The 12,502-nt window shown below is 37.2% G+C and overlaps 1 protein-coding gene across 1 annotated transcript; it reads left to right on the top strand.

Moving 5' to 3' along the window:
• Nucleotides 1-242: 242 nt before the first annotated feature.
• LOC125876400 (sucrose synthase-like) lies at nucleotides 243-3,893 on the top strand. Its single transcript, XM_049557585.1, has 11 exons — nucleotides 243-427; nucleotides 541-822; nucleotides 919-1,102; nucleotides 1,176-1,511; nucleotides 1,617-1,715; nucleotides 1,816-1,989; nucleotides 2,071-2,354; nucleotides 2,447-2,671; nucleotides 2,753-3,316; nucleotides 3,406-3,550; nucleotides 3,645-3,893. The coding sequence occupies exons 1-11, from the start codon at nucleotides 342-344 to the stop codon at nucleotides 3,675-3,677; spliced, it is 2,412 nt and encodes an 803-aa protein (XP_049413542.1). The 5' UTR covers nucleotides 243-341; the 3' UTR covers nucleotides 3,678-3,893.
• The last annotated feature ends 8,609 nt before the right edge of the window (nucleotides 3,894-12,502 follow it).

The raw sequence follows: 12,502 nt of genomic DNA on the forward strand, positions 1-12,502 counted from the left end.
GATGTAGATTTATAATTAGTGTCTAATTTCATCATTAATCTTACACCTAAAGTTTGGTGGTTGTGTTACATCTTTTTGGTGCTCCACCAATCAATAACAATAGCTAGCTTGCTTAGAAAATTATTTTAATTAGTGCAAGTTGAGATCTCCCATCATTCAAATAATCTCACCTTTTTCCTTTTTTTTTTTTTTTTTACTTTTGGTGCATCTACAGTTAAAACATATTAGTTACATAATCCTTATAAATTTGGCCTAATTCATTTGGTAATTCACATCAAACGTTTAATCCGTTCTTTCTTTGTTTACTTGAACAGAACAAAGTTAAGTTTCAAAGGAAAAAAATGGCTGCTAGTGGTCTTAGTATTAAGGAACGTTTGGAGGAAGCCATTTTGGCCCGTCCAGATGAAATTTCGGCACTCAAGTCAAGGTACATTACACCACTAAAAAACTGGAGTTAGCTACGAACTTTGTCATTGAATAGCTTAATCCGTTGTTTAGCTATAGAATTTGTTTGTCGCTAATTATGTTATTTTGTCACAGGATTGAAAGTGAAGGGAAAGGGGTCATGAAACCACTTGATCTCTTGAACCATTTGATTTCTGTGAATAGTAAGAAGAATGGAGTAAATGTTGGTAACAGTGCACTTGTGGAAGTACTCAGTTGCAGCCAGGAAGCTATTATTGTACCACCACAACTTGCATTAGCTGTACGTCCAAGGCCCGGTGTTTGGGAGTACTTGTCACTGAATCTTAAGCAACAGAAAGTGGCTGAATTGACCATCCCTGAGTACCTTCAATTGAAAGAGGACGTTGTCGATGAAAGGTAATTTTAGTCATGAATTTGAAGAAAAATTGAGAGTTTTGTTTTTTTCTTTTCTTGTTTGAGTCTTACTGTTTTGTGTCTCATTTATGTTACCAGTGGAAACATCTTGGAAATGGATTTTGAGCCATTTACTACTGTAACTCCTACAAAGACACTTTCGGATTCCATTGGTAATGGTCTGGAGTTTCTTAATCGCCACATTGCTTCGACAATGTTCCATGACAAGGAGATTGCTAAGTGCCTCCTTGACTTTCTTAGACAACATAACTACAAAGGAAAGGTAGTAAAGTTAACTAATAAACAATGTAGGCTATTGTTTTTGTGTATTTTTCTAACTATGTCAATTTGAACAGTCACTGATGGTGAAAGAAAGCATCCAAAGCCTGGAAAGTTTCCAATTTGTCCTGAAAAAAGCAGAGGAATATCTTTGCACCCTGAGTTCAGAAACTCCGTACTCCAATTTTGAATCCAAGTTTGAAGAGATTGGGTTGGAAAGAGGATGGGGAAACACTGCTGAACGTGTGCAAGAAACCATCAGTCATCTGTTGCACCTCCTTGAGGCTCCTAATGCATCTTCTTTGGAAAACTTCCTTGGAAGAATCCCACTAGTTTTCAATGTTGTCATTCTCACCCCACATGGTTATTTCGCCCAAGAAAACGTTCTTGGTTATCCTGACACTGGTGGCCAGGTTTGCGTCCAATGAAAATTATCTAACTTTTTTATACTGCAAAATCAAGAAATTTTCTTTCTTGATCAAGTTCTTCATACCATCTGAATCAACATTCTTGAATAGGTTGTTTACATTCTTGATCAAGTTCCAGCCATGGAGACTGAGATGCTTCTCCGTTTGAAGCTTCAAGGACTTGATGATATCATCCCTCGCATCCTTGTTGTATGTATCCTTTGTTCCGCATTTGATTTACCTCAAAATGAAAGTGATTTTCCAATTTCTTACTTTCTTGAATTGATCATTTTTGTTGTTGTCATGTCAGGTAACCAGGCTGCTGCCTGATGCAATAGGAACCACTTGTGGTGAGCGTATGGAGAAAGTATATGGGGCAGAGCATTCTCATATAATTCGTGTTCCATTTAGAACTGAGAAGGGAATGTTGCGCAAATGGATCTCAAGATTCGAAGTCTGGCCATACATGGAAACTTTCACTGAGGTTGAGCATAAAACAATGAAACTTCTCATTTAAGATTAGAAAGTGTTTGCTGACTAAGATATATTTTAAATTAATCATCAGGATGTCGCGGAGGAACTTGTCAAGGAATTGCAAGCTAAACCAGACTTGATCATTGGAAACTACAGTGAGGGTAACCTTGCTGCCTCCTTGTTGGCTAAGAAATTTGGGGCAACTCAATGCACTATTGCTCATGCCTTGGAGAAAACCAAGTATCCAAACTCTGACCTATATTGGAAGAAATTCGACGACAAGTATCATTTCTCAAGTCAGTTCACTGCTGATCTTTATGCCATGAATCACACTGATTTCATCATCACCAGCACTTTCCAAGAAATTGCTGGAAGGTAAAAAAAACAAATGGACTTGAAATTGCTGATCTCAAGTCCTGTTTCATTATTTTACTATCCTGTTAATATTCGAAATTCTTGATTTGCAGTAAGAATACTGTAGGGCAGTATGAGAGCCACACTGCTTTTACCATGCCTGGATTGTACCGAGTAGTCCATGGAATCGATTCATTTGATCCAAAGTTCAACATTGTCTCCCCTGGTGCTGATATGTCAATCTACTTCCCTTACACTGAAAAGGAGAAAAGGCTAACCAAGTTCCACCCTGAAATTGAAGAACTTCTCTACAGTCCTGTTGAGAATAAGGAGCACCTGTTAGTCTCCTTCATTTGCTTTTCATTTCAATTTCTTTTCCGACTAGATTAATTAATCCTTTTTCATATCGACATAAACAGATGTGTGTTGAAGGACCGTAACAAGCCAATCCTCTTCACCATGGCAAGGCTAGACCGAGTGAAGAATCTGACAGGGCTCGTGGAATGGTATGCCAAGAATGCAAGGCTGAGGGAGCTTGTTAACCTTGTGGTTGTTGGTGGAGACAGAAGGAAAGAATCCAAGGATTTGGAAGAGCAAGCAGAGATGAAGAAAATGTATGACCTTATTGAAACCTACAACCTGAATGGCCAATTCAGGTGGATTTCTTCCCAGATGAATCGTGTGAGGAACGGAGAGCTTTACCGTTACATTGCAGACACGAGGGGTGCTTTCGTTCAGCCAGCCTTCTATGAGGCTTTCGGTTTGACAGTTGTTGAGTCCATGACTTGTGGCTTGCCCACATTTGCTACTTGCAATGGTGGACCATTTGAGATTATAGTACACGGAAAATCTGGATTCCACATTGACCCTAATCAGGGCGACAAGGCTACTGATCTTTTGGTCAAGTTCTTTGAGAAATCCAAAGAAGATCCAAGTTATTGGGACAACATATCCAAGGGAGGCCTACAACGTATCATCGAGAAGTAATGATTTTCATTTAATCATCACAACCTGAGTTTTTAACTTTTGAACAAATTAAAACTAACACTTATTAACTTTCTACTTTTGTTAGGTATACATGGCAAATTTATTCACAGAAAGTGATGACACTATCAGGAATTTACGGATTCTGGAAGTTTGCAACCAAAAATGACAAAGTTGCTAGTGCAAAGAAGCGTTATCTCGAAATGTTCTATGAACTCATGTTTAAGAAATCTGTAGGTGTCACTTCTGTATATAATAATTGGGCTTGTTTATAAAGTTTGTCACTCTGCTGCTAATCTCTGAATATTTGTTGATTGTGTATTTCAGGCTGAGAAAGTTCCACTGGCCATTGATGAATAGTTGAAAAGGCAAAGGGATCACCAAGAAGATGGAACACACAATGAAGGAGAGTCTGCTGTTTTTGAATTTTTTCGTTTTTCTTTCTGAATGCAATTCCTTCCTCTAATGCCCTTTGAATGGAAGGTTTTTATCTTTCAATGTTCTGTTTGAATCTTTGGGAAAACAATATTGCAAGTTGTGTTTGTTTTGATTAATGAAATCACCATTTTCTGCTTATGACATGCACTATTAATCTCTCTTGCATTCTTCTACATCATGAAAAGAAGTAAAAAGAAACTTGGCCAAACAGACTATACATCAAGAGTTGCATTGTGTTGGGATGTATACGACATTAGAAAAAAACTGTATATTCTTGCACTGATCACCTTTTACATGCAACTTATAGTGATAGTTTGTTGGGGGGTGGGGGGCTCTACTACACTTGTACTTGAGCAAGAAGAAAAACACATTTTTCATGACTTAGAAATACTCTTCAAATAAGTTATTCAACTTCAAATACTTTATTTCGAGTTGAAGAAATAATGAACAAATTTAATGTAAATGAAACATAGATTTGCAAACATAGAAGTAGGATAGCGATCGAACGACAACAAATTAGTGTAATGTCAAAAGTGAGTTCTGAAAGATTTTATTCAAAGAGAACTGTCAAATTCAATCCAGCTCAATGTTGAGCTTCAATGGAGTAATCGACTCCATTGTTGGGAGAATGAAAAAGCAATTTGTAAAATGAAAACTGTATATTGAATTATCTACCACAAGTGAGGTTTATATATGTACATGTAATGCGAAGTTGATGCTGTAACTGCCTTAACAAACTAACAACTTTCTAACCGACTATTCTAATCACATCAGCTGACTACTATACAGAATACATAATTATCTAGTCTAAGCTATAGCTACTCTAATACTTCAATACCCCCCCTCAAGTTGGAAGGGAGGAACGTACGGCCAACTTGCTGAGAATGGATAGATGAGAGACTCCTGTGAGGGCTTTAGTGAGAATGTCTGCTGGTTGATCCACAGTGGTAACATGATGCAACGCAATGAGACCTTCCTGCAACTTAGTCCTTACGAAGTGACAGTCAACCTCGATATGTTTAGTTCGCTCATAGAATACTGGATTTCTGGCAATGTGAAGAGCAGACTGGCTGTCGCAGAAAACATCAATGGGAGAAGGAAATGAAATATCAAGTTCTGCAAATAGTCTGCTTAGCCATACTAATTCACCCACCACTTTTCTAAGAGATCTATACTCGGCCTCTGCTGAAGACAAGGACACAATTTCTTGCTTCTTTGATTTCCAACTCATAGGGCTGTCTCCTAGAAGAATAATATACCCAGTGACTGATTTTCTGGAATCAGGGCATGCAGCCCAGTTTGAGTCGCAATAAGCTTTAACTCTGCAGGCACTATTTTTCGACATAAAAATACCAAGGGTAGGATCCTTTTTCAGATATCTAAGTAGGTGAATAGCAGCTTGAATGTGAGGCTCTCTTGGATCTTGCATGAATTGGCTAAGGTAGGATCCTTAGCCAAGGGTAGGATCCTTTTTCAGATATCTTGCATGAATTCAGCTTACCAATCAGTTTTCTGTAATAAGATGGATCAGGAAGGAGAGGGCCTTCTTTTGCTTTAAGTTTGACATTTGGATCAAGTGGAGAGGACAAACAGGTGTAGTCGAACAAATCATATTCTTTAAGTAAGTCCAATGCAAACTTTCTTTGTGAAATAAGGACACCATCAGTAGTATATAGAATTTCCATGCCCAAGAAGTAATTCAACTTCCTTAAATCTTTGATCTTGAAGGTTGCATGGAGGAAAGCCTTTAGGTTCTCTATTTCCAAAGAATCTCTCCCAGTAATAATTACATCATCTACATATACAGCTACAAAAATGGTAGAAGAACTGGTTTTCTTATGGAAAAGAGAGTAGTCATTTTCTGAGTGTACATAACCTTTGATTGAAAGTGCTTCTGCTAACTTTGCATACCACTGCCTGCTGGCTTGCTTCAAACCATAAAGAGACTTGTTTAATCTACACACCAACCCTGGTTTATCAAGAGCAAGACCCTGAGGTGCCTCCATGTAAACTTCCTCATGCAAATCTCCATGAAGAAAAGCATTGTTCACATCTAATTGGAAAATATCCCAGCCTCTCTTTACAGCACTAGCAATCAATGATCGGACAGTAGTCATCTTGACAACAGGGGAAAAAGTCTCTGTATAATCTACTCATGCTCTTTGAGTATAGCCTTTGACAACTAGTCTGGCTTTAAACCTCTCAATGCTACCATCAGCCTTGTGCTTTACTTTGTAAACCCATTTGCATCCTATGGCTTTCTTCCCTTCAGGTAAAGGAACCAGATCCCATGTGTGGTTGGCATGTAATGCTTCATATTCTTGTGTCATGGCTGTTTGCCATGCAGGATTGAGAATTGCCTCCTCAAAAGATGATGGTTCACTATCATTGCAAACATTGTTAACCAAGTGCTGACTAGTTAATGCTAGGACATCAGGAGCAATGTGACTATGTCTACAAAATAGTGAGCTTAGAGATAATGGTGTGGAACAAGTTGTTGCTTTGGGTGTAGGACATACATAATCTAGCAGGTAGGTAGGTGCTCTGTGGGTTCTAATAGATCTCCTTTGAGGTTGAGTAGGATGTGTTTCAGTTACAACATCATTGTGGGAGTAAGGAGGTGTAATGGTGGCAGGACCAAAATTTGAGGTTACAACACTAGTGTTCCTTTGATTATCATAAATAGGTGCAGCACTAGGTAACACATCATCAATGAACACATCTGCAGATTGTACAGCTTTTGACACAGATTTAGAGACAACAGGAAATGAAGACCCCTTTGGAGACAAACTAAAAGGAAACACATGCTCATGAAACACAACATCTCTAAAAACATGCAGTCTTTTTGTGGCTAGGCTTAATACCTTGTAACCTTTCGTTGCAAATGGATATCCAATGAAGATGTGTGGTGTGGCTTTGGGGTCAAATTTATCTCTGTGGAGCTTAGGTATAGTAGGATAACATAGGCATCCAAAAGCTCTCAATAGAGAATACTGTGGTTTCTTATTGTGAAGACTTCAAATGGACATTTGTTTTTTAGTGATGTGGTGGGTAGTCTATTTATGATGTGTGTTGCTGTTAAGATGCATTCCCCCCAATACTTTAGGGGTATTTGTGACTGAAACATTAATGCCCTAGCAGTCTCAAGAAGGTATTTGTGTTTTCTCTCAACAATGCCATTTTGTTGGGGTGTATAAGGGCATGCTTTCTGGTGGATTATTCCTTTGGCTTGAAAGTATTTTGTGGCTTTAGTGTTGGTAAACTCTAGGCCATTATCAGACCTAACAGATTAAATGGTAGTTTTAAATTGGGTTTCAATCAGAGAAATGAATGTTCTGATAACTTGTAGGGCATTGCTTGTGCAGCTTAATAAATGTGTCCAAGTAGACCTGCTAAAGTCATCCACTATGGTAAGGAAATATTTGTAATTGTCATGAGTCGGAGTATGATAAGGCCCCCAAAGGTCAATGTGAATTAGTTCAAAGATTTTGGTAGTTTCAGTGGTTCTTGTGGGGAATGGAAGTCTATTTTGTCTGGCCATGGGACATATCGTGCACATGAAGGGTTGTTTTGGGGAAAATTGTGCAGGGATAGAGGATATACTTTGCATTTTGACAAAAGAAACATGTCCAAGCCTATTGTGCCATAACAAGTCCACATTAGTTTCATTAGATGAGCAAGGAAGAGCAGACTGAAGGAAAACACTTTCATTACATGCAGCAGCTTGAAGAGAAATATTCTTATTACAAAGGTCTACAACTGAATGTAAAGATGGTGAACTAGAAAGACAAGAACTAGAACTGTAACTTGAACTACAAATGCAATTACAAGAGGAAATGGGATCTGTCTTAGAATTGACCCTGTTGCTTTTCAAGCACTTTGAACACAGGTAATACAGTCCATCTCTGCTACTACCAATCTCCTGAGGCCTCTTCATTGAAGGGCCTGCAAAATGCAGGAAGACTTAGTAAATAACACAATGGAATTGAGTTGAACATTTAAAGAGTGAATGGAAATTAGATTGTATTTGAAAGAGGGAACATACAACACCTTATGTATGATAATCTCAGGGTTAAGTGGTACATCACCAAATTCTTGTACCTTAACCTTATAACCATTTGGAAGACTGATAAGTATTGGGTACGGTAGTGTTTTTATATTGGTCAAAGAGGCTTTGTTAAAGGTCATGTGGTTGGAAGCTCCTGAATCTAGAATCCACTGGTCAGCCTTTGATTCATAACATTTACAAGATGGCTTACTAAAATCAATTGAAGAAGTGCAGATTACAATACCTGCAAAATTTGCAGCTCCATGAGTGTTGTCTGAATCATCATTGCATTGAAATTGTCTCAGCAAGTGCATCATTTGTCCATATTCCTCTTTGGTTAGACTAACAGTTTGATCCTCATTCTGGATGGCCAGACCTTTCCCTTTATCTGAGACGTCAACAACAGGTTGTCCATGTACATTTGCCACTTTTCCTTTCACTTTATTGGACCTGTAGGGCTGTTGTTGGTGATGATCCTGGCTACTGTTGTAATTCTGGTGATTATTACTAGAATTAGATGTGTTGTTGGTAGTTGGATAACCATGCAGTTTGTAGCACTTATCTTTTGTGTGCCCTGGTTTCTTGCAGTACTCACACATAGGCCTTCTTGTAGAGTAATTTCCAGATGTACTACCAGATGCATAATTTTGCCTCGGAGGATAGTTGCTGGGGGAATAATTTGTCTTAAATGCTCTTGAAGAAGAAGCACCAGACGAGCTTGCATTGAGGGAGGTAGACTCCATGAAGTGTTGATTATTTGGTTTAAACTCACGTTGTTTCTCTTCCTGAATCAATATCGAAAATGCTTGCGCCATGCTTGGCAATGGAGTCATCATAAGAATATTCCCCCTCACCACAGTGTACATTTCATTGAGTCCCATGAGAAAATGAATCAATCTCCTAGATTGTTCTGCCTTATGTGAGTTATCTTTTGCACCACAAGTGCAAGTACATGTACATTGTCCCTGGGCATTTAGAGTGCACAACTCTTCCCATAACTTTTTCAATCTAGTATAGTAAGTAGTGATAGCGAGATTTCCTTGAGCTATGTCGTTAATTTCCTTTTGTATTTGGTATAGCTTCGCACCATTGATTTGATCATATCGATCCTCTAACTCCTTCCAGAGCTCTATTGAACTATTAACGTATTCAACACTATCTGCAATTTCCTTAGTAAGAGAGTTAAGGATCCAAGAAGTTACCATATCGTCGCACCTCTCCCATTGTCGCAGTTGAGATGAAGTTGGCCCTGGTTTCACACATTCTCCGGTGATGAAGCCGACTTTGTCCTTCACAGATAGGGATCGCAGAACACCTCTTCTCCATGATCGATACCCGATTCCATCATATGGAGTTGGTGCTAACATTGCACCGGGATTATCTGAGGGATGCACATAGAGTGGACTGGTTGTGTCAACTGTTGGTTGTCCAGCTAAACCCAAAGGAACAACACCGACATTTTCAGTTTGATCTCCCATGGTGGAAAACAGAAAAAAACAGAGGAGAAATCAATTAAACAGAAATCAATCAAACAGATGAGAGATCGATAGAAGAGATCGATAAAATAACGAATGATCGATTTCAAATCGGATACGAAATTGCATAGGATTACTGCGAAAAGCAATTCAGAAGAAGAAGGAAGAAGAAAAGCGAGGATGAGAAGACGAAATTTCGGAATTTAGCCGTGAGGCTCTGATACCATGTCAAATTCAATCCAGCTCAATGTTAAGCTTCAATGGAGTAATCGACTCCATTGTTGGGAGAATGAAAAAGCAATTTGTAAAATGAAAACTGTATATTGAATTATCTACCACAAGTGAGGTTTATATATGTACACATAATGTGAAGTTGATGCTGTAACTGCCTTAAGAAACTAACAACTTTCTAACCGACTATTCTAATCACATCAGCTGACTACTATACAAAATACATAATTATCTAGTCTAAGCTATAGCTACTCTAATACTTCGATAAGAACAACAGAAGAAATCCTTAGCCCTGTTTTGCCCCGCCCCATTTAATCCCTATTTTTATTTTGCGTTTTCAAAATTTAACGTTTCTTTTGATTTAATTGTTTTAATATCACTTGCAACTTACATGAAAATTCACGTGAGATACAATCGAACTGATTTGTATTATGTCATGTAGGAGTCATATTATTCCATGTATATATAGAAGATGTGTGTCTACTTCAACTTTATATACGTTTAAGTGTCTAGATGTGCACACCCAAAGCTGAAAAGCAAAGATGTCAGAGGCCAAGTTAAAAAACATGTAATGTATTATGCCTAAGAGATAAAGTGAAACTTTAATATGTACTTAATGTATGTAATAATAAAATAACAATCATAAATAAAACTTACTACTACAGTTTGGATTTACCCTTAGCGAATTACCATTCAAATATCTAGGTATTATCCACCAAGAAGATGTCAGTCAACCAATGGACTCCCCTTATTGATAGAATTGTAGCGAGTCTCGCATGTAATGCTCTAGAAGTCCTAAAGTCCAGCTCAGATCATGGAAAGTTTAAAAGTTTATGTCTGATTTTTTTAGATTTACGAGTAGCGTCTACAAACAATAGATACAACCACATGTCGTAGATGAGGCTCAAATATCAACTTCAGAAGCAGGGAAATTAGCATAAGCACAGACCGTAAAAGCTTTTACGACTCGTGGATGGTGTTGTGGATCAAAGTCTTGAAACTCAAACTTTAGCCTGATTCTTACTACTTACATTTAAGGATTGTAGATGAAACTATTGACTGTAAATGAATCTCCTAGTTGAAACTTAAGAAACTCAGAAAAATTTAGAACCTTTCTACGGATGGGCCGATCTATGTTCGTAGATCAATCCATGGACAGTAGATGACTCTCTGACAATTTTTTTTATTCAGGGTTGTTTTGGTATTTTTCCATTATTTTAATTTCTATACTATGCAAATTTGGACTATACTAAAAGTGGGATTAATGGGAATTTAGTTGGCTAAAACCTCCCCATTCACGCCTAACACCCAGAAATTAAAATCAATATGTCTTAACCAAGAACTAGGGTTCTTCATCTTCAAGTTTCAGTTCAAGAAATCAAGTTAGGCCTTTCATTTCAGGTATATGAGATTTCATCAATGGGTATCTTTTTATCCATTGAATCCTAAGAAAAACTCTATATCCCAAATAACTGATTTTGTGGAATCCTAGGGTTCTTATGTTTTCATGATTTTTCTTTCCAAGTAATTCAGTTTCTACTCGTTACAAGCCTATCAATATTATGTGATTATTCCATGAATCTCAGTATGTTTTGCTAAATTATATTTTTACGAATCCTCAGATTACGATGTGTCTTGAATTTTCATGTTTCAATTAGCATGTAAGACTTTTCAGCATTATATGTATAAGATACTTTTAGATAAAATGTTTACTATTTTAGTATCGTGCATTCAATATTCATGAGCTATTCAGTATTTTCATTATTATTAGTATTATCAGATCTTTTTAGCATACATTCAGTTGGAAGAGTTACTTAACATTGAGTGTATTTTAGGGATGAAGGCTCACGGACAGCGTTCGCCTGAGACCTTTAGTAGCATTTCTTATGTCCAGATCTATGTGCCATCATAGGTATCTGTAGCCCTTGTAGGCAGTATTATCAGCTTAATGGTACCACACTAGATGAGATCAACCTTTATACTCTAACAAGGTATATTAGACCCTTTCCAATCGGAATTATGCATCAAACTCCATGTCTAGCTCACATGATTATATGTCGATTTTAGTATATTCTACAATTTAGTCTCGTTCACAGATATTGCATGACCACTTATTCAGTTATTTCAGTTTAGTAATTATCAGTTAAATGTTGTATTACTTTGTTATCGCATCAATTCATGTACATCATTCCAGTATTTCAAATTTATTAGGTTCAGTTTAGTATACTTGTGTTGCATGTCTCACATACTTAGTACATTCAAAGTACTGGCAACATACTCTTCACACTATATTTTTTAATAATATAAGTTCGGTCATTCAACATTCAACATTATTTAGTCTGCGGTTAGTACAACTTCTGATCAGTTCAGCAACACATTTGGTGAGTCCTCATATTTCTAGGACAACTTTTATATTTATTTCAATTATTTACTATTTAGTTTCAGACAGTTAGAATTAGTTGGGGGCTTGTCTTAGGAACTTATCTTAGTAGAGGCTTTCAGATAGATAGTCAGATAAACATATCAACTTTGTGTTGTTTTCATATGAACTCTCTTTGAGTATTTAACTTTATATTTTAGACTACTCAATTGTTTAAGTTTTGGCTTCTACATTCAGTTATCTTCAAATGTTAATTATGTTAATTGTAGTTTCATGTCAGATCATGAGTTAGCTTGGGATTACTTATGACTCTAAGCACCATATTGTGACTAAGGAGTAGTCTCGGGTCGTGACAAGGTAAATCATAACCAGTTCAATCTATCATGTTTGGAATTTAAGCTTATTGGGCTCAACTATTTTTGATTCCTTTTATGATCCTCAAACTTATTGAGGCCTATTCTCATGACCTAACCCACCATGCCGTGCGAGCACATACTATAATATTTAGATAAGAGAACCCTTACTCTCAACCCATGATTTTAAATGCGGAAGTGAACAAAATATAAGTTCAATACCTTATTTAATATAGACATATCCAACTTGGTTAAAATAA

Source organism: Solanum stenotomum, chromosome 9 (genome assembly GCF_019186545.1).
Source record: "Solanum stenotomum isolate F172 chromosome 9, ASM1918654v1, whole genome shotgun sequence".
Taxonomy (NCBI): domain Eukaryota; kingdom Viridiplantae; phylum Streptophyta; class Magnoliopsida; order Solanales; family Solanaceae; genus Solanum; species Solanum stenotomum.